This window comes from Cupressus sempervirens, chromosome 11 (assembly GCF_028749045.1).
Source record: "Cupressus sempervirens isolate cs-2001-9-10 chromosome 11, ASM2874904v1, whole genome shotgun sequence".
In the NCBI taxonomy this organism is placed as follows: Eukaryota; Viridiplantae; Streptophyta; class Pinopsida; order Cupressales; family Cupressaceae; genus Cupressus; species Cupressus sempervirens.
In genome coordinates this window covers 88072046-88095340 of record NC_143128.1, presented here as the reverse complement: position 1 = coordinate 88095340, position 23295 = coordinate 88072046, and the positions used below count along the sequence as shown (strand labels likewise).

Sequence of the window (23295 nt, the reverse complement as noted above, 5' to 3'; positions counted from 1 at the left end):
TGTTTTATGTTGATCACCAGGCCCTGTTGTACATGATTAACAAACCCGTCATCCAAGGGAGGATCAGCCGATGGTTGCTACTGTTGCAGGAATTTACTTTCAAAATCATTGTCCGGCCAGGAAAGAAACACGTCAGTGCCGACCACCTGTCGCGGATCAAAACAAGGGAACCAGCGGATGGTGTGAATGACGACTTCCCTGACGCACAGTTGTTTCAGATTGGGGTACTGCCGGAATGGTACAGGAGTATTGGCGAATGCCTCTCAATAAGACAGTTTCCCACGGGGATGTCACCAAATGATAGGCGCAAGTTGATAATCAGGAGTCATACATTTCAATTAATCAATGGGTTGCTCTACAAAATGGGGCCGGATCATATTCTTCGGCAGTGTGTGGTGGAAGAAGAGATACCGCAGGTGTTAAAAGAAGCACATGAAGGTCACACGGGAGGACACATGGGGCCTGACACCACTGCACGGAAGATATTACTCGCAAGATTGGTGGCCGATGGTATACAATGATGCACGGGAATGGGTCGTCGGATGTGACACTTGCCAATGGGCTGGGAAGCTGCTGAAGAGAGATTTTATGCCACTTCAACCCCCCCCCATGCGCAGGAACTTTTTGAGAGATGGGGACTAGATTTCATTTGACCACTGAGGGTGAGCAAGACTCGGCAGTGCCGCTACATCATTGTTGCAACGGAGTACCTGACCAAGTGGGTGGAGGCCCGTGCGTTACCAGATAACTCGGCCGTCAGTACCGCGAAATTTATTTATGAACAGATCATCACAAGGTATGGAATCCCGTTACAATTAACAAGTGATAGGGGAGATCATTTTGTTAATCATGTTATTCGACTGCTAACCACTCAGTTCAAGATTTATCATTCACTGTCGAGTTCGTACTATCCAAGAGCAAACAGGCAGGCAGAGGCCACGAATAAAATTTTGGTATCCATCATCTACAAATCCTGCGCGGTGGAAGGTGTCGATTGGGAGAACTTACCCGCTGCCTCTGGGCGTACCGCACGGCATACAAAGTGACGACCGAGCACACACCATTCCAGTTAATGTTTGGACAGGAAGCAGTGGTCCCAGCAGAATTCATGATTCCGAGTCTCCGAATAGCGTTGGAAAACAAACTCGATGATGACAGAAGTTTACAAGAGCGATTGAATAATTTGAATATACTGGAGGAGAAACGGTTGTTGGCACAGTGGGCAACGGAAGTGGCACAGAACAGACGCAAACTCTGGCATGATAAGCATCTAAAACGTAGCAAATTCCAGCCGGGACAATTAGTACTGAAGTATGACGACCGTAATGAAATCAAGCCAGGCAAATTCAAAGTGCGATGGGTTGGACCATATCAGATCTGAGAAATTGGCGACACTGGGGCAATCAAACTGGCAACCTTGGACAGACAGGAGATGACTCAGTCAGTTAACGGATCCAAGTTGAAACCATATCGTGCAAGGCAGTTCTCGCTGTCATTGAATCCGCCATCGTCGTCAATACAGCATTCCCTGGCGGTGACGTCATCCAGAGGTATCGTTGTTATTTGATGTATTCGAATTTTTAAAAAATTAAATTAAATTAAATTAAATTAAAAAAAAATTGACAAAAAAAAAAAAGAGGCCCCGCAGACAGGAGGCCCGCGGACTGAAAAGCCCCGCGAGCAACTGCCTATCCGCAGATAGTTAAAGTCCCGCGGGACCGCGGTCACTGAAAGTCCCACGGGTAGAGAAACCCCGCAGGAGTGTAAGGTCCCACGAACAGTCTGTCCGCGGGCTCTTAAAAGCTCCGCGGACAGCTAAGAGCCCTCTGGCAAAAATAAAAACACAAACTCCCGCGGGTATAACATTTTCCTCGCCACAAAAAGCCGTCGGTGAAAGAATGGTCCGCGGGTATAAGTCTCTTCAACATTTAACTCTCTCCGCGGGTAACAAGAAGGCGTCTGCAGCATAAAACTTAATCGATTCTTTGTTCATCCCTCTGGTTGTATAGTTATCTGGCGAAGGCGGGTGCAACAGAAATGTTTTCACCGGGCACTAGTTCAAAACCCGTCGCTGCCGGATGTGTGTGTTTTGGATCTTTTTCTTCTTCTTTGAAATGATGCGGATTCATCGTTGGTTGTTCTTTGATGCTGCATTCATGTTGTAATGGAGTTTGCCGAATCTTCTAATCTATTGAACTTGCTAGCTAACGCAAAATTTCTGGAGGTCGGGGAAGTAGTAGAACGAGACTCATCAGGAGCATGCTGTTTTCCGCAGTTCCATCCAGCGCATTAGGTTTTCCGCCAAGATTGAGTTTGTTCCAGAAGTTACTAGTTGCCTTCTGGGAGTGCTGGTGTAGTCGGATTTACTACGACTCGTTCATTTACCTCTCTGTGGGGTGAGATTGCATGTGTAACAGACAAGGGGAAATCTATATAAGAAGAAATAAGTCATTGTTGCATGGAGTCAGCGGGCAAGCGGAAGCCGTGGAAGAGTCAGTTGGCGGCAAATATGGAGAAGAATTCAAGAGTTTTGGCATCGGGGATTCGAGTTGCAGGTCCTTCCGGTTCCAATAGCAAGAAGCAAAAAACCAAGGAGGAACTCACCTATCTCACTGTCCAGTTTGAGAGTCTTAATGGAAGCGAATGCCGGAAGTGGTGGCAGGAGACCCCTGAGACAGACCAAATTAAACAGATTTTGTTGCGGGCACAGGTACATTGGGCTATTCAGCTTCCCACTTTTTCCATCCGGTTGTTTGAATCAATATTGCACACTATGATTTAGACATATAGCGCCCGGAGCAGAACAAGTACATTCCTGTAAAAAGAGCATCAGATGTCAATATCTTTTAAACCGAGGGATTTCACTAGAGTTTTCGGCATCCCTGGCCCCGATGGGAGGAAAGTGGAAATCAGGAATCATAAACTGTCACAGGAACGGAAGGAGCATTGGATAGCTCTAGTATGCAGGGATCTTACACCCGTGGAGAGGGAGACAGTAGTTCAGGGGACAAAGTGCAGAGGGCTTCGCAGAGACTTTATTCGGGAGGGTCATTGGCGGTGTATCATGGACGTTATCAAGAGCACGTTGACAAGCGCCACCCGGGCCTCAGATATTGCATTACCGCAGATTGTGTTTACGAATGGTATCATGCAGGGACTGGTATATGATTGGGCCTCAGTACTTGCCAACAGGATGGAGGAATTCATGACGCTTCAGCACCAAACATTTTTCATGCCGCACCATGCCATCGGGTTGTTTCTAGAGGCTGCAGCTAGCCAGATTCCAATGGATGGCTTTGAGGCTCCTCCAAGGGGCAAGTTGGCAGACGAGGAGCCTCCCATATTCTACTGGCGACACTTAGATACAGGAGGGTCAGCAGCAGGTCACAAGAAAGTACTCCGTGAATTGGCCCCTTCCGGGGAGACAGATAGCGAACGGGAGGGCACTTCGATGAGTGACGGGGCTGAATCCGTGGAAGAAGAGGAGAGCACATCGGCTGAAGTTGACGGTGAGACAACAGGTGGTGGGCCCACATTCTTTAACCCGCCTCAGCTGTCAACTTCAGCGCACTTGACTACCTCTTTGACAGCCATTCCGGCGTTTGGTCAACGCCATGCTCCGGTTCTTATGACTCCTCCAACGGAGGCAGCTGTCCCACAGACAGTGACGGATGTCGTCCCACGGATAGTTGCTGAGTCATTGCCGACGGCTGTAGCGGAGGTGATTCCAGTTGCACCAGCAGATGTCACCGTCACAGTCACACCGAGAGCACAGTCGCCACCGCCACAATCTGAGCTGCAGGTTCGGTTGGAGGTCATTGATTGTGATGTAGTGGTCACTGTTTCATCATCCTTTTTAGCAGAGGCCGAGTCAGCCCAGCCAGTACCGGAGATGAACATGGAGCTTGCGAAGGTCGACCACCCGGAGGTGATGGATAGAGCTAGTGAGTTTCTGAGGCAGCAGTTCCGACTTACTCCTGCCAAGCGGGGTCCGTCCATTCAGTCTCCTAAGCGTTCAGGAACATGGCCAGCGGTACCAGAGCCTCAGCTTCAGGAGGAGGGAATGCCACATGCCGTGGTTGCGCTAACAGCAGAGATGGCGGCACCGGATGTGGGCATGGCTCCCGCTGATGAGGAGGAAAACAGTAATGCGGAATGGTCATTGGATGCCTTCGCCAAGGAGGACTATGGGTCAGATGAGGACAGGTGCCGGGATTACCTCAGGACTGAAATCTGCATTGAAGAAGGGCCACGATGTGGCAATTCAGGCCCTGACTCGGTGGAGGGAGTGGCACTTGATCAGAGCATATATCCGTGGGATTTGTCCTCAGCGATTTCAGACTTGCTTTATAGATAGGGGCTAGCCGGCAACGGAGACAGCTGAGATGTTGGAAGATTGGGCCACTGAGCCGGAGTTGGGACCCAGTGACACCCCTATGATGAAGCTGGCACATGAGATTGTGGGACTGTACAAAGATGTTTATTACGGTCGACAGCATGCGGAGGCGAACAGGGTTGTAGCAGAGAGATCATTGGCAGCAGAGACTGAGGCTAGACAGAAGATAGCCACCGACTTGGCTAACCAGCAGGCAACATGGGCCACAAAGCGGGCAGCACTACTGGCAGATTTGGCAGCAGCGGTGCAGGAGAGGGATGTGGCTAAGCAAGGTACGGAGGCAGCGGTTCGAGATAAGGATGCGGCTGAGCACGAGATGTAGTTAGCCAGGACGCAGGCCATGGACGCGGCACTTCTTCTAAAGGAGGTTGTCGAAGTTAATTCTCAAATTCAAACAGATCTCCGCATCAGGACAAAGCAGGTGTATGAGTTACGTCGCCAGCAGCACACTTCTAGGACGCCCCCTTATCTCTAGTTTCTTCTGTGGTCTGTAAGTTGTCTCCTAATTTTGTTAGTCGTCAGGAGACGACTGTTTTTTTGGTGGGGATGGTGTTAGCCAACTGGATAGTTCCGGCAGTATTTTCTAGTCTGTAGCCGACGGTCCGGCGATGTTTCGGTATTCTGTAGCCGACGGTCCGGCGGTAAATAATTTGTAGCGGATAGAATAATTGTGGCTGATGGACTCCCTTCGAGAAGGTTCGGCGGTAGTATTTATAGCCCGTCTGGGATCATTGTAAATCATCATTCATCTACTATTGCTAATATAATTCTGTTGTTCGTGTTCTATTGTCTATATGCGTTCATTTTCTTTACCTGTACGGTAAACAAGATTTAAGTAGCAGCGATAAGCCATGCAGCGGTTGAAGACAAGTCGACTAAATTTGGGAAGTCTAGATAAAACACAAAATTGGATGAGTTGAGTATGAAGACAACACATTGAAGTCAAGCTTGTGTGATGTCAGTCAGAGGAACCCACGATGACTTTCAAGGACACCACATCAGATAATATATGTCGGGCAGTTTGTCATCACTAAAGTGAAAGCATACAAAACAACATTATTTATATCTGCATTGGGTATCCAGACAGATTGTAATCTGCTAAACATTGAACAACAACCTCACACAGCAACATATGAAGTTTGAGCATAAAATGATGGTGAAATTAATAGTATCGTCTTCAGAAAAAAATATTTATATATATATACTAAAGTCAGCGATGAATTGTAGAGGAGAATGACCAAGACTTGCACAATAATAGAAATGATTTAATGGCATGGAGTAAGGATATGATTTGAATGTACAGTAGAAATTGTTCAAAGACAAAGCCACGTCAATGAAGGAATCAGTGATAAGATTCTGCATATGCCATCAGATATGAAATACCCACTATTATCGTGTGAAGAAAAGCAACGCCATCCCTCCTACACAAATGGTATTGAAAGTATCAAGAAGGAAATCTGCAGATGTATTTAGGGTGTCAGAAGAATCAACACGATATATATATATATATATATATATATATATATATATATATATATGGCGGCTGTGAATAGATGGACTGATGGGTATGTTTGGCAAACCAAATAATATTGAAGATCAATTTAATATAAGTGAACCAAAATCTATGCGACATGTCATCAAGACAACCTTTATAGTTTTCAGCCTATGGGACAAGCAATAATATGTCGTGAAGTTTGAAATAGAGTATCAAGCACACTGTTACCCTGTTGTCAAGGTGAGCGGTGGTGATCAGGTCATAGAACCCATCAGAAAAACCTTGGCCAAGGTTGTTTAAAGGCATGTCTGTCATCTAAGATCACTTAATGTCAGTGGTGCCAGTTATTCAAACATGTCCATCCATAACTGTGTGGACATTCTAAACACCAGAATGCTCAAGTGGCTAGACTAAAAGTATCCCAAGCCCAATCCTAGGGTAGGGAGGGTCTTTCTAATTCAATAGATTGTGTGGGGATAAGTATGGTTCGAGGTTGCCAATAGTGGCATGTTGTGATGGTTACGTTGTTGAGTTGTTATTCTTGCCATCAAGGTTCAAATCTAATGGGCATGAGGTCCCCCGTTTGTGGCCTCACTGATTCATAGCTCCAGGACAAAGCATTTACCCCTCTTTTTTTTTAAAAAGTATGGTTCGAGATTGGGAGGTTAAGCTTAAGTCAATGGTTCTCCTCTTACCGAAAGTTGAGGCTTGCACAACCAACTAAAGACTCACCGGATATTACTTGTATGTATTTTTTCTTTTCTTTTCATGTTAAGCATTTACTTGTATGTAGAAAAAGATAGTTATAGTTAATCGTTATTATAGTTGATCATTGATACAGTTATTTCAGTTAATCATTATTCTAGTTATTTCAGTTGATCATTGATACAGTTATTTCAATTAATTGTTATTCTAGTTATTCCAATTGATCATTGATACAGTTATTTCAATTAATCAATATTCTTCAGTTGATCATTGATACAGTTATTTCAATTAATCGTTATTCTACTTATTTCAGTTTATCATTGATACAATTATTTCCAGCTAGTCATTGTTATAGTTATTACAGTTGATCATTGATATAGTTATCCTAGTTGAACATGGTTATTTCAATAAATCGTTGGTAGTTAAAAACAGTTAATGTCCTATGAAAAGGAATTCAGTTATTTGTTCAATAATTTGTTAGGAAAAACTGTTTATAGATCGTCTTTGTTTTGTTATTAAAATCCGTTTGCTACAGAAATGACCTGGATATAAATCATTTATGGTTATTGGTAAATCATCATTTAGAAAATACTCTTATATCTACTTATATATATTATAATATATTATATATATGTTATTGTTAATATATTATTTAATGATGATTAACCATAGAGACACGTCTCATGAAGAGACATGTCTCCTCTTCTCATTTTTATAAGTCATTAAAATCTGCATTTGAAACACATCAATATGATGGCAATGTTACTACATTTGTAGATGCGATCCTTGTTACTCAAAAGGTTTGAGGTTGGTTAGCATTCAAATGTCAGTTATGAACATTGGAGGGAAGTTAAAATCTATATATACTTCTATCTTAACGACCAAAGGGTCAGTCAGAGTTTGTAAGGAAGCACTTCAATAATAATCATTGTTTCTCAATAAGCATTTCTAGAGCTTTTCTAATTTTTCCATATTTCTCAAACCTGTACAATCTAATACAGCCTTGTCATGCCATAAAATTGTTATGAGATGATAAAAATCTGAGTTGGTGTCATGTCCCCATTTTAACACAGAATTTTAATAATAATTAAATAAATAATGATAATAAAAATATGGTCCGACCAATAAACAAGAAGTGGGGATTACAATTAATATTAAAAGAAAAGAAAAAAATAATTAGGTAATATTATTATTACAACATAAATAATTATTAAATGAAATATATAATAAATAAATAGATAAAATTAACTACAAGAGGCAATATTGTCAAAAGTATTTCTATCTTTCTAAATAGGATTTAAAAATTTAAATGATAATAAACATAAAATAAGTAAAGAAATAGCATAATATAAAATAATCATAGTAACAGGGGGACGCGCCCCCCCCCCCCCCCCCCCCCCTTTTGCCCCACACACCGGGGACAGGGACACTCCGGGGACTTGGGGACTCCGCTCCCCCGTCTCTAGTGGTGCCACCAGATTCCACCACCTCTGCCGAGGATGGGGGGATGTCTCGGTGTTAACTATTTGCTGATTTGACTATTTATGTTCAATGTTTGATGTTCCAATTCAATGCAGTGTTCAAGTATCTACTCTTTTAAATCTTTATATCTTATATTGCAATACATCTTTTCATAATTAGCATTTTAAGTACCATATGTATGGTATATGCAACCTCCGGTCCCTGTAATGTTCCCGTTCTAAAACAAATTATTAATCAAACTATTGTTAATGGGTCGATTGATTTAATATATCTCGGACCCATTTTTGTTTTGTTTTTATAGTTTTTGTGTAGCCGTCGGCTATCTTTGTACACCCTCACAAAGTTTTCCCCGACGAGTATTTAAGCACGGCTTGTAGGTAGTCATTTCTGATTATTTCTTTTGTACTAAGAACTCTCGTTGGGATTCTCTATTGTTTGCCATTTCGGAAGTGAAAGATCTTCCCTACTTGGTTTGTTCGGTTTCGGTGGGATTCAACCCTCACCCTATTCCGTCTATGTATTTCTTGGCTCGGATCTGGCAATTCGGAGTATTATTGTGTATGGATTTCATCTAAACTATTGTGTTTATGTATGAACGATATTGCATTCAAAGTTGATATTTTACCACATCTAGCTCAAGCACCTACCCGTACAATTTTCTTTCCAAACATTCCCGTACTGCAATTCTATGTACCATACGGCCTGCTAACTCCATCGTATAGCCTGAAGACACGCTCCACCGTACGGCCTGAAATCTATCCCGTACGGCAAGGTGGAAGACATAACCTCAACACCGTACAACATCTTCTGTACAGCCAAGACTTGGCCACCATACAAACACTTCCCCCTCTACCGTATGGCCTTCTGTAGGCCTACCGTACGAACTCCCCTGTGCATCCCTCCTTGATACCGCACGACATTTGTATACATCCTCCAATAGCCCATACACCATTTCTTTTTATTATTTTCTCTCCGGAGAGGAACGGGAACATTTCAGTCCCTTGCTGTCATCCCCAAATTAAGGCCCCTTTGTCCCCTCGTCCAAGAAATTTGTCCCCCCGTTTTGTCATCCCCCAAGGCAGTGTAACTATGAAAATAATATAAGTTAACTAACTCTAATTAATGGTCATGAGATATGTAATAAAGAAATGGGACTCCTTCAAAATCAGCTATAAGAGGGAAGAGAATTCATTTGAAAAGGAAATGGGAAGAGGAGAAAAAGGAGAAGACTTAAAGAAGGATGTGAAGAAGATAAGGAACTGAATTTTTGGAAAGGCAATAATCATGAAAAAATGTGACTTTTTGAAAGGGTTGTAAATCTAAGGATTGTGACATTTTAAATAGATTGTAATTATGAACGGTTGTGACTTTTTGAATGGATTATGATTATGAAGGGTTGTGGCCTTCTACAAAGGGTTGTGACTTTTTAAACGATTGTAATTATAAAATGTTGTGACTTTTCAAAAGGACTATGATTATGAGCTGTGGTAATATTTTGAAAGAGGGGCAATTACTATCAAAGTGACTTACGTATATACTAAGATGTGTACATTCAATAACAATAAGGAATTTTATATATATATATATATATATATATATATATATATATATATATAAACATATTAATAATGATGAAATCATAACCATATATATGGTATATATTACATGAACATAACAAGAGGTAATGGTAGATGTATATCCTACTCATTATTCTCTTGTTATATTCCTGGGAGTTGATAGTTGGTGTTGTATAGGGAGAGGCAGAGTAAATCCAGAGAGTGTGTTGGTGTCAAGCTCACTATGACAAGTAAATCCACACTTTCCCTAGGGTTGAGTTCAAGAGATAAATAAGGAATCAAGGATGAAACACGTTAGTTGCTAGATGCATTATGAATCTGGATGCTCAGTCAAAAGTATTACATTTAACATATATTTTTAATAATATATACTAAGTTCATTCTAATCACTCATTAAGACAACCAAGCGGATAGGGAGTTTGTATAGGGGAAGAAGTAATTCGATCACACTGGGGCAAAAGAGTCCCAGAATGGATGAAAATCATGATGGAACCTCAAGTTGATCATTTTTGTACTCGAGTAGCAATAATTATACCACCCGCCTTAGGGTTAGTGATTAGGAGAGAACTAAGGAATTGAAGCTTAAGTATGTATTGTTTCTAAATATGATGACATATGGTATTTAGTGAGAATTAACATTTTCTTATCTTGAAATGCTACAAATTACAATTCCTAAGTACAAACCAAACCCTAAAAAGGGACTTTCAAGATAAATTAGAGAGACCCTATTAGGGGTCATTACAGTTGGCCTTCATTTCTGATTGGTTTGACGTTTTTTAATTAAGTTTTGCTAACTTTACAATCATTTTACTACAAACTGCCTGCTCACAGGCAACAATGGGCCTTGAAACAATTTTTATTTTATTTTGACCATTCCACCCAATGTATGACCTTGTAACTCCATTGAATAGTGCTTTATATTGTGTATTTTGTGTTTCAACAACTTGTTGGGATTAAGGAGATCTTTTTATGGCATTGTGGTGATGCCCTAGGTGGAGTGAGACACGTTCTCAAGTAAAAATGAGAGATATGAAGTGGGAAATGGATGAACTATTAGCAGTGGGCCAGCATCCGTTGCGGGGTCCATGACATAGCTTAACCGCCTCTTGTCTCTTCTATAAGTCTAATGGTTGTATTGGATATTAACAAGTCATTTTTTTGGTGCAACAACCTTAGATTGTATCAAGTTGTATCAAAGCTTGGTCAAAAGTTCAAATCTCCGTAGGTTGCGGTGAGCGACGCTGGGAGGGGGATTGTTGGTAGTGGGCTCGCATCCCTTGCAAGGTGTGTGAATGTATGCGTGATGGGACAATAGTTCTATATGGATTGTTTTAAATGTGGCACAATTAATGTGGACATAGCAGTGTGTTGAGATGTTTTGGTTCCTTGGTACAGATCATGAAGGCAATTCTACTTTGCTAAGCACTCAACAACAAGAAGGTTGTTTTGGTCCAATTACATTGTAAAGATTGAACTGGCTACTCAATCACAAGGAGGATGTAGTCATGACTATGTTGGATTTGTCAGGGAAGGAAATTATCATTGCAAAACATAGCTATCGTTTAAATATGGATATCATTTTGTTGGCACTTGCCTGGGGCCTAGAGGTGGCAGAAAGTGAGGATGTCATCAAATGGGTTTTGAAGTTACTGGTGGATGAGGATTTTCTCTTCGGGCTTGACAATGTTCTAGAGTGGGTAGTTCCAAGGGTTGAGTCTGATGTGTCAGAGGGAATTGAAGACTTACAAAAGGTGGAAAAGTTTGGGATTATTCCCTTCATTTGATGGCTACTTTGGGTGGATAAAGATAAACTACAAAATGAAGGTTCTCATTACATAGGAGGAATTGAAGCTTGCTTTGCATTAGAAAGATTTTGTGCCAAATCAAGTTGTGGAATTGGTGGTTGCAAGGAAGGTTAGAGTGTGTTTCACATATGATTTATGGTTTTGCTGAGATACAGGATAAGAATGGTGGGGTAGATGATGGATCACAGAGTGTGATCCAAAATGTTGATGCTGAAATAGCATACATAATTGAATCCATAAACAAATTTACATTAAAATGGATAGTGGAAATCTGATAATGTTAATAGATTAGGGATTTCTAATTGGTTTGTAAGGGGTTGGTTTTGGTCTTTTTTTTCTACAGGCACTGGTTTCCCTGGTTTTTTTTTCTTAGGGTGGCTCTTCTCTATTCAAATTTCAATTGTGCCTCTGTCTTGTCAAATGTTGTTTGCAATAATCAATTGTTTTTGCTTGATTATCATTTTGTACTGTTGGTGGTGGTGTAGAGTAGAGTTGGTGACGTTTTGTAAGTTGTGGGTGACTCTTTGATTTCGGGCAGGAACCACCATTTTGGGTGGTGGTGTTGTGGTGGTTGGGTGGTTCGTGGGTGGAGAATTCACATGATACTGCTGTATTTTGATGCAATGAGGTACTTTGTAATCCTCTTATTATTGATAAAATTAAATATTATTTGCAACTAAAAAAAAATGAAGGATATAGCAATAAAGCAAGTAGTATTAACATTATGTAACAAAAACAATTACAGATCTTTATAATTCAGTGTATTAATATTGAGTAAGCCTTAAAGGCTTGCATACTGTAGAAGACGAGTAAAGGTACCTGATAGAACATATACACTAGCTCTCAAACATATAACCAATATACATCTAATGGAAACACGACAAGTGCTTAAAATGAAATAAGTTCTAGTCTTTTAGAATATCAAAGCAATCAAAAGGTACTCTAAACTGGATGAAATTCTCCCAAAGGCATAAAGGATACCAGCAATCTTTAGAACGGAGACAAAATAAATGATATCTCTTATCCATTCCCAAATCCAATTTAGGATATTCAGAATTGCAAAATGACAATCATAGTGCTTCCATTAACTTATTTAATGAAACAATCTTTTGGTATATTATCTTATTTAATGAAATGATATTTTGATATATTAAATCACCTACCAGTAATCGGCAGTCATTTGTCTCAGTCTTGCCTCCAGTCGTAGCAATAATGCTGTTCTTTCAAAATCCTGCTTATCATGTGCAGGCTCTATGAAATTTGCTTCAAGAACACCTGTTAAGCATTTAGATAAATCAAGCAAGCCTATAATAGGTTCATTGTCCTAAAAGACACCTTAGCTGAAGATATCACAGTTTGCATTACACAAGATGCTTTTACTTTGGGAACATACCTACAACACCTCGCCCTCTGCTATCTGTATTGCTTGGCCAGATTGTCCAAAAGGGCTGAATAGCATTAATAATCAGTAGGAAATAAATTTTATGGCAGAAGTTGAAATTTGTAAGAAAATTCTGGAAAACATCAAATTGACAGGCTCTTTTCATAGTTGAATATAATGCTGGTTTCTCATAAGTAGAATAGCGTAGTATGAAGGAACCAGAAACTAATTCCACATTTCTTATACTGGTGTTTGACCTCTCACTATCAAGAATGAAGACTCACTGTAATAAGGCGATTCCTGTGATATACATTGAATCCATGAACATTAATTGCAGGTGCTTCTGGTGCAAATCCTATGCTGATTGCCACAAATGCCTGAATACATCAAAAAACCCTACAATGTTTATGATACACCAAATAAAAGCACTTAATCCTGTGGAGAAGGTATCGATTCCAAATTCAGTAAATAGGAAACAATATACTCAAAAATGTTGAAACATTTTGATAAATTCACTTGATAGACAGGCATATGGCATTTTTGAGTAAACATTCAGGTTTCCAACATAAACAAAATCAACAATTATCTTTAAGGTTTAAATCCAGGAGTTCTTTCTCAATTTCTTTCTTCTGCAAAAAACTCAGATGGAACTTTCCTATTTTAGTACTTACAGATCATTACTGAATTATAATGTTAATCCAACCTAGTCTTCTCGTGATGATTTCTTTGGACACAGATGCTAATAAAAATTATTATATACACAGTTTATCTCCAGAACCTTTAACAAAACCAAAAACAAAAATTAGAAATCTTAACAAGCTTTGAGTCAGGACCCACTTTCTTAATTTTCCTGATATCTACCTTACAGTTTGTTAGCTCCCTCCAGCTTCATCTCACTTTGTTTCCCAGACAAGGGGAGGCCAATGGCAACGTAACTGATATAATTTATCATTACAATGCACTTCCCCTTGAATCAAACTTATGAGGATACACGAAAGAATACTAGAGCTATGTTATAATTGATATATGACAGAACTCTGTTCAAGAGTCAAAGCACAATTATTACAAATATAGCGGCTAAAATCTAATTCACTCCCAAACCCTTTAAATCATATATAAGCCCAGGGCAGCTATGCAACACTCGAAAACATAACATATGGATTGAACTGGAGATGCTCCCAATTTAAACATTTTCGAGCTCATCAATTTATTTGATGTAATTTCTCCTATCCAGAATGTTTGTTGTTGAGAAACATGAGCAGGAAAGTTTACTAGCTGCCTCATACTTCAAATGGCAATGACGAAACAAAAGAAAGTGAACAGCAATAACAACACTAAGAAAACAAAGGACACTGAGAACAAACAGAATGTTTAAAAGAATGAGATAAAGTGTCAGCATGAAACAAGCAGAAAACACAGTCCTCTAAAGAAGCCAAATGTCAGCCTTAATGAAGAGCACTAGTAAGCCAATCATTATTCATAGTCAAAGAGAAGGCAAAAAAGAACATTGGACGGGTGACTTTTAAAGGGAGATTTGGAGATTAAAGAGACTGTTGGCAGGTTTATGACTTTGTGTGTGTGCATGCCAAAGAGGAAGTAAATTTCAAGCAGGAAACAGAGGTTCCACAGTGACGACAAAAACTCAACAATATAAAGGAAAACAGTCAAGGACACTGTACAATACCAGGCACAGCTAAGAACATGATACAATGGCAGTTTGAAGACATCCCTTATGAAGATAATCATCAAATATGTCAAGTGAATATCGCAGTAACAGAAGTTTCAAGGAGCACAACAATGGCTAGAGGTAGGCAAAGACATTGTTTAGAGTATAATAGGAGACAAGTCAGAAGGGATAATGATTATATCCCTGATGGGCAGCGAAATGCCAAAATGGATAATTACATTGCCAAGGAGCAGAGATAAAAGTGTCATGACAGTTATATAATGACAAGACAAAGGGATGGCAGTACAAATAATGCATTTCATACTCAAGCATCATAAATCAAGACAATGAGCAAAGTTTCTGTGGAGAAGGAAGAGTCTTCATGAGGATGTATGAACAACAAAATGCCTCCCTAAGAAGCTTTCTGTGCCCTCTTGGTGCATTTGATCTTTATTAAAGTCACTGCTCATATGGACTATATATGTGTAAGGTTTGGTCGAACCATACATGAAATGCCAAAGGTAGCCATAAAGATGGTTGCAGGCTTACTAGAAGTTAGAAGGCAAGTCAGACGGCAGTTCGGGACTTTTAACAGCTTCCATAGTAATGTCAGAAAATAGAAAGTAAACGAGAAGGAGCTGACAAGGCAGAAATAAAGGAAAAACGGGTGACAGCATGTTCTACATTGATAAGAGAAGCACATGCCCTATATTTATGCTAAGGCATTTTGGAGATGATTGTGATTTCTATGGAATGGAAACATCAGTCACAAGTTTCAAGGAAAAGTTAGTAAGACTAAGACAACGGTTGAAACCATCATGCAACAACATGGATGCAGATTTATGAGCTAGCAAGCAAGCTTAAAGAAGGACAAAGTCAACATTCCTTATATTCTATGCCAACTGGGGCTTCAGCTTTCAAGGTAAATATAAGGACAGCTTTCAGCGCTCGAACGTGATAGACCACACCATTGACTTCTTGATACATCTTTTCATGGATGGATTCTAGGTTGCAAGATTTGAGCAGTAATCTCTCAAGGAATCCCTCACCTTGCGGCAGTTGAAGACTCAATTGTGGCTTTTCTTTCTGTAAAGCATTATAACTTTAGAGCTCTTTCTAACAGAAATATATCACTTCGTAAATCAGTCCCCAGAATAAGAAGCAAACTTTTCAGATTTGGACAGCTGTTTTAAGAGCACAGTTTCTCAATAATTTTCAATGATTTTTACTTCTGAAAAACTGTTTGATTGTGTGTAGAATGCATTCATTGATAAATGTTTTTTTGAAATTCTCTATACTTCCTATAATTTGGCACCTCTTAGCAGGATCAGAATACTTCCACTCTGGGTTGTACATTGAGTGAGTGTTACAAACAGCAACAAATTGTAAATATTCTGTTTTCTTCTTGACTTGTGAGTATCTTCTCCTTCCTATGAAACACTTATGCATGGGTATTTATCAGCTTTAAGTTATGTTTCAACTGAGTCATTCAGTACATTTATGTTGGAAACAACAGTATAATTCCGAAAACCCAGTTGGTACATTATCCCAGTAGTAGTAGGTTCAATTTACATTATTTCTTATCTTTTCTCATAAATTCAAGAAGTGGTAGTTTAGATGAGCCCTAAGGGAGCCACCCTTCACTAGAGATTCACTTCAACTTACAGGCAACCCACAGGCCCTAGATTGATTCCATGTTTCACCCGATGACTATACAAAGCATCTAGCCAAATGTGCAATCCATGTGATAGCAAGAACACCTTGTTTCATGTAAATGTTTATAGGATCTCTGATAGAGTAATGGGTCAAATTTCTAATGATAATTGACTAAGAGTCTGCTGTTGAATAACAGCAGAATTGAATTCAATAGAGAAGTGGTAGTAGTGAACAATTTAAATTATCAAGGCATATATATAATGCTCCTGTTACACTATGACAGTAAAGTATGAATATGGATTGAAGACTGCAGATAGAGGAAGTTTGACTGCTTCTGAAGGTACTAAAGATAGATGTCGTAAGATTGATGTTTTTCCCAACAGCAGTGAGCGGCTATATGTAGAGGACTCAAGAGTCATGTCACGCAAAGACATGACTCTACGTAGCTATTGCCACACAGGGTCATGTCCCTACATGACATGGCGTATACCATGTTTATTCAGAGTGCTGTCAAAACATAAACACAACCGTTTGCTATTGCTTGAGTAGCTCGACCATATTTGACTTATTATTGGGTGATAGTAGATAAAAGTAATATGATTGATTTGATAGTGAATCATATCACTTGACTGATTTGGTGTGTGTGTGTGTGTGTGTGTGTGTGTGTGTGTGTGTGTGGGCGTATGGGTGTTTGTGGGCGTGTGTGTGTGCGCCTACGTGTGAGTGTGCGCCTACGTGTGCATGTGCGTGTGCGTGTGCATGTGCGCGTGTGTGTGTGCATGCGTGTGTGCGCATGCGTGTGTGGGCGTGTGTGTGTGTGCATGTGTGCGTGCGTGTGTGGGTGTGGGTGTGCGTGTGCATGTGCGTGCGTGCGTGTGTGTGTGTGTATGTCTGTGATATGTAAATAATGCAACTATACATATATATATACAAGATGATTTATTATAAGCTTCAATTCAACAGAGGCTACAAATTTAACACTCCCTCTTAGCGAGGAAGAATTGAATCATCAATATTCTCAAGATATGTGCAGTGGCATCAACCTCACTGATGCCTATCAGGAGAATAGGTTATTTGATTTCTAACACTCTGGGACAGCAACTTAATGTAGTCTATCAGATAACGAGAAATCACATATGTCATCATCTCTAACATGACAAGTATCATGATCTCTGGCACTCTGGGACAACAACTTAATGACGTTTGATCATGATATGTTTGTTATCATGACTTCCAACACTCTAGGACAATAATTTAATTAAGTTTTTCATGACAACAAGTCAAGCTATTGATAAGATCATCACCTTACAATAGCCACCTTCCAAATATATGTCAATGAAAGATTGTCACCTTTCATGACATATTACACATATGAGAGATAGTAACTCTATAATCATCAACAATTTAAATGAATGTACATATATATTACAACAAATATATCTGAGATTCATTCTCAGGAGTTACAATCACATTTGAATTATCCCAAGTTTACCTCTAAAATGCTCTACTTTAGATTTAGAGAGATTTTTAGTGAATATATCAGCTGCTTGTTCATCAATGCTAATGTATACCAACTTGACGACATTTCTTTCCACCATATCTTGGACATAGTTATAGGGGGTCTCAATGTGCTTTGATTGGTTGTAGAAAAATGGATTTATTGATAGCTTTATACAACTCTAATTGTCACAATGCATAACTGTAGGATTCAGGGACTTCCCAAATAGTCCAACTAGTAGCTTCCTTAAGCATGCTACCTCTTTGGCTCCCATGGAAATTGCTATATATTCGGCTTCGGTGGAACTCTGAGCAACTGTCGACTGCTTTCTACTAAACCAAGATACCTTTGTAGATCCAAGACTGAAGCAACATCCAGTGGCACTTTTACGGTCGATGGAACATCCGGCCCAATCAGAATCTATATATCCTTGTAGTTGAATCTCAACGTATCATATTTTAGATCAAATCCAATGGTACCATGGCTTTAGCAAACACGATGATAGTTTTGTTTTTCCTTTCTGCTACTCTATTATGTTGAGGATTATAAGGCATTGTAAACTCCTTCTTAATCCCAATAGAGGTGCAAAATTCCTTAAACTTCTCAGAAATATATTCACCCCCATTGTCAGATCTTAGTATTTTTATTTTCTTTCCAGTTTGATTTTCGACTAATGCCATAAACTCTTTGGACTTTGATAATACTTTATTTGATTCCTTAAGTTTTAGGGAGTAAATCTAGAATTTTCCTAGAGAAATCATCTATAAAAATTACATAATACAAGAACCTACTTAGTGAAGGGACTGACATAGAACCACAAAGGTCACTGTGAATAAGTTCAAGTGCGGTTTTGAGTTTATGTTCACTTTTATGAAATGATCCTTTGGTATTTTTTCCTAAGGCACATCCCTTGCATGTTCCAATATGATTAGATTTTAGACTAGGTAGACTTGTTACAATCTTTTCTATGTAATGTCCCCATTTTAGCAGTTGACCAAGTGTGTGTGCGTTAGCCTTGTTCTACATGGTCCTGAGGGCTAACAAAGGGTTTAATGGGATCTTGGAGTGTTTTGGCCTAGTCATTTCCAGTTTGGGCCAAAACGAAGTTGATTTACTCAGTTTCAGGCATACTTACTATTTTTAGTAAGTCGGCAGGACATAGTGCAGGTCAATTTTGGTGATTGGATTCGATACTCCTCGGTGAGAGCTTTCTGATGAGCTATCACTCGCATTATTCGGAGTTCGATTGCTAATACATTTTAATGCCTGAAGTTTTATTAAAGTAACGTCTAATTTAATTGTAAAATATTAAAGTGTTACTTTAATATTTATTTTATGGTGATGTGTACCCAAGGGAGACATAAGGGGTATTTTAATATATGTTTTATATTACACATCTTTTATCCCACATTGCCCATATGAGTTGAGCGGACCCGTGGGAATAGAATAAAAGGAAGCATCTGTGGCTTCATTAGGCAGGTTGAATATGAGAAGAAATTGGTATGTGAGTTGCAGCTCAGTTCTTGGCATTTGAGGACGTCTATCCTCTCTTGTAACATTCTAGACGTCATTCCCTTGGGGTTTGGCCTTTGGAATTCTTTGTTTTTGGCTTCATTATCAGGCAGTTTAGTTGCATTTCCGGCTACAGGCAGATTTGGTATTTTGCTCATATCTTCTTCACTACTTGTCCGACGCTTATGCCGCTTTGAGGGAATGGTATTACGAAGGTAGTGGACTGATTGAAGGACAAAGTATTGTAGCAGCAAGTTCGTAAGCATGGGCTGGAGTATTATGACAATATTGCTGAAGTAATTAGTGAGTTGATAAATCTGCCATGTATTTGGTTTTATGAATTCTGAAAATAACATTTTATTAGCAGCAATTCATTTCCACTTTGCATATTATTATAGTTTCTTTCTTGTTTATGTTATATGATACCAATTCCATAAAAACGTTTGATTTCCGGAGTTATAAGGGGTTTTAAGAAGTTGAACGCAAACTGTTTGACATAATTCCTTTCAGCAATTTGGTTTAGTTTTTTTGGGACATCCAGGGGTGTCCATTACAGTGGTATCAGAGCTATAAATCCTGCCATCCTGTGGAGGTCTTATAGGGAATTTGGAACAGCCGAATAGAGGGAAAAAGTAAGTAAAAAACACAGGCTAAGCATTTATGTTTGAGCATGCGACAGGGGTCTTATAATTTTCGCGATACCAGAGCAAGACAAAATAGGATTTCAGACTTGCAAAGCAAACAGTCTAGTACATCCGTGCAGGGGGACATTGAATTCAACCATACAGACACAGACGAGATATTCTATGATCAGGACAATAATATGGGTGATCGAGATGACAGGAATACACGATTAGGCGGAGGCAGAAATGCTGGTCCAGATCAGGAGGAGGTACTGTTCCGACAGTTACTGGATACATTAGAGCAGGGGCAGCGTATGCAGCAGGAGCAGAATAGGCAAATGGACATGATGTTGCAGCTCATGGCTAGACAGATGGGTGTCAATATTAATCCAGGTGATGCCAACAACAGAAACAATAACAACGAGGGAAACAATAACAACGGGGGAAACAATAACCATGAAGGCCAAGGCAACAACAATGGTCCTGAGAATAACATTAATGGTAATAATGGACACGGCAATAATGGGAATGAGGCTGATAACTTTAGACACGTTGCACGCCCAGCACGGACTGCGAGCTCGAGACCTCTTCTACCCACTTTTCCACCCAGAGATCCGGTTCATCTAGTAAACGAAGTGCAGATTACCGAGTTACAGGATCAGTTCAGGAGGGACTGGGAGGCTAGTGGACCAGAGTTTCAGGCAGATATTTCTCTTAGAGATTATATGGACTTGAGGATGAGACACATGCCTAAAGTAGGAGGGAGGAATCAAAACTTTGAGCTGAGGAAGAAAGTTGGAAAACTTTCTTTACCTTATTATGATGCTTTAGGGAAGATGACTGCACGAGCTTGGGTGCAGAAGGTAGATACATACTTGCAACTAAATCCTATGCCTGAGGAGGAGGCTATCAAGTATGCGGCTATGCACTTGGATGGCATTGCACATGAATGGTGGCATCATGGCATGGTGACTTTGGGGCATAATCAGATTACATCCTATGAGGAATTCACTGAAACATTGATTGGGAGATTTGACACTAAGGATCCCGAGTTACATTTCAAGGAGCTAGCACAGTTAAAACAGTCAGGTTCTGTGGATGCTTACATTGCCGAGTTTCAGCGCTTGTCTGTACTTGTTACTGATATCTCTCCTAGGAGATTGGTGGTGTTATTTTGTGATGGTCTTGCTGATCCATTACGAGGTTGGGTGAAGGGACATGATCCACTCACGTTAGCTGAAGCAAGTAAAAAGGCACGAGATTTAGCCCCTTCGGTATACAAAGGAAAAAACCATTCAACAGATTCTTCCTACCGCAAGGACAAAGACAAAAAATCATTTCAGAAAGAGTATAGCAAACCCAAAGAAGGATCAAAAGGACTAGACAATGAAACCTTGAATGAACTTCGAAAGAAGAAGCTGTGCTTCCATTGTAGAGAGCCTTGGGACTTATCTCATAAATGTTCTCTCAAGGCTAAGGCAAATCAAATGGAGTATTTTTCAGCAGAAGAGTCAGAGTCAGAAGGGGAGGATCAGCACTCCGATTCAGATGAGGGTAACACTATAGAGGAGAGCAACATTCCTAAGGATGATAGATCGTTGGCACGCTTGACAGGGGCCCAAAAGGCAATCACATTTAAGGTCAGGGGTACTATCCAGGGGCAGAAAGTGATATCTCTTATTGACACTGGGGCTACACATAACTTCATAGATGCACAGTTGGTAGCCAGGATAGGGTTACAGACAGAGGAGCATGATGGGTTTAGAGTCATGGTGGCTAACGGTGATAAGTTATTATGCACTCGGAAGATATCTAATCTTCGCATCAGGTTTGGAGATGGCTACGAGTTGGAGGATGAGTTCTATCTTGTGGACATGGGAGATTATGATGTCATCCTCGGCATGACATGGATGGCTTCACTAGTTGAGTTCACACTCAATCTAGCGAAATTGGAGATGAGATTCCAGCATGAGGGGAGAACTGTGGTACTTAGAGGGCTTTCAGATGGAGGTTGCAGAATAGTGTCCTTGAGGAGAATGCAGAGACTTTTTCGTCATGATGACATAGAGTGGGCGGCAGAGTGCCACATTATGCCAACTTCACCAGAGCCACAAGAAAAGAGTCATCCACTAGATGTCCAGAAGATACTCGATAGACACGCTAAAGTATTTAGCGATATTCCTCATGGGGTTCCTCCTGACAGAGGGATGGAACATGTTATTGAGCTCGAGGAGGGAGCCAAACCAGTTATGATTACTCCCTATCGTCATCCTAAGAAACACAAGGATCAGATAGAGAAGGCGATTAAGGATTTGTTGGAGATGGGGCATATCAGGCCCAGTAAGAGCCCTTTTGCTTCAGCAGTAGTATTGGTAAAGAAGAAGGATGGGACGATGCGCATGTGCATCGATTACAGGGCACTGAATAAGAAAACAATTAAAAACAGGTATCCCATTCCTAGGATTGATGAGCTGATTGATGAGTTGCATGGGGCATGCTTCTTCACCAAAATTGATTTGCGATCCGGATACCATTAGATCAGGATGAGAGCAAAGGACATTGAGAAAATAGCCTTCCGATGTCACTATGGCCACTTTGAGTTCATGGTTATGCCATTTGGTCTAACCAATGCACCTGCTACATTTCAAAGTTGTATGAACCAGGTATTCAGGAAGCAGCTGAGGAGATTTGTCTTGATCTTCTTTGATGACATCTTGGTCTTCAGTAAGACCTGGGAGGAGCACTTACATCATCTAGAGGAGGTGTTATCTATTCTGGAGAGAGAGTCATTGTATGCCAAGGAATCTAAATGTGAGTTTGGCATGACTGAGCTCCTTTACCTGGGGCATATCATTAGTGCAGATGGCGTTCGGGTTGATCCCGAAAAGATTAGAGCTATATTAGAATGGCCTACTCCCACAAACCTTACACAGCTTAAGGGATTCTTTGGTTTATGTGGTTTTTATAGGAGGTTTGTTAAGGGATTCTCACAGATTGCTACACCCTTGACAGATCTTACCAGGAAAGGAGCCTTCGTGTGGACAGGGGCAGCACAGAGGTGTTTTGAGCATTTCAAGCAGGTAATGTCTTCATGTCCAGTTCTAGCTCTACCGGATTTCACGAAGCCTTTTGAGCTTCATTGTGATGCACCTGGTGATGGGATTGGAGCAGTATTGATGCAGGAGAAGCATCCCATTGCATTCGAGAGTAGGAAGCTCCGAGGAGTTGAGAAAAGTTATTCTGTCTATGACCGGGAGATCTTGGCCATAATGCATGCATTGGCCAAATTTCGATCATATTTGGTAGGTGGACGTTTTGTGATCAAGACTGATCACAACAGTATTAAATACTTCATGAGCCAGCGTGATCTTAATGACCGGCAAAAAAAATGGGTGACTAAATTGCAAGCTTATGACTTTGACATAGAGTTTGTCAAAGGTAAGAAAAATGTGGTGGCTGATGCCTTATCTCGGAGACCTCACTTATGTGCTCTGGCAGA

The 23295-nt window shown here is 40.2% G+C and overlaps 1 protein-coding gene across 1 annotated transcript in view; it reads right to left on the bottom strand.

The window, feature by feature from the left end:
• LOC149528355 (protein MICRORCHIDIA 2-like) overlaps nt 1-23295 on the bottom strand; it is a 313301-nt gene that overhangs the window by 111408 nt on the left and 178598 nt on the right. The window contains exons 13-15 of the mRNA XM_089811551.1: nt 13126-13218; nt 12854-12908; nt 12624-12735 (exon numbers count right to left, since the gene is read on the bottom strand). Coding sequence (XP_089667677.1) covers nt 12624-12735; nt 12854-12908; nt 13126-13218 — 260 coding nt within the window. The remainder of the gene's footprint in view (nt 1-12623; nt 12736-12853; nt 12909-13125; nt 13219-23295) is intronic.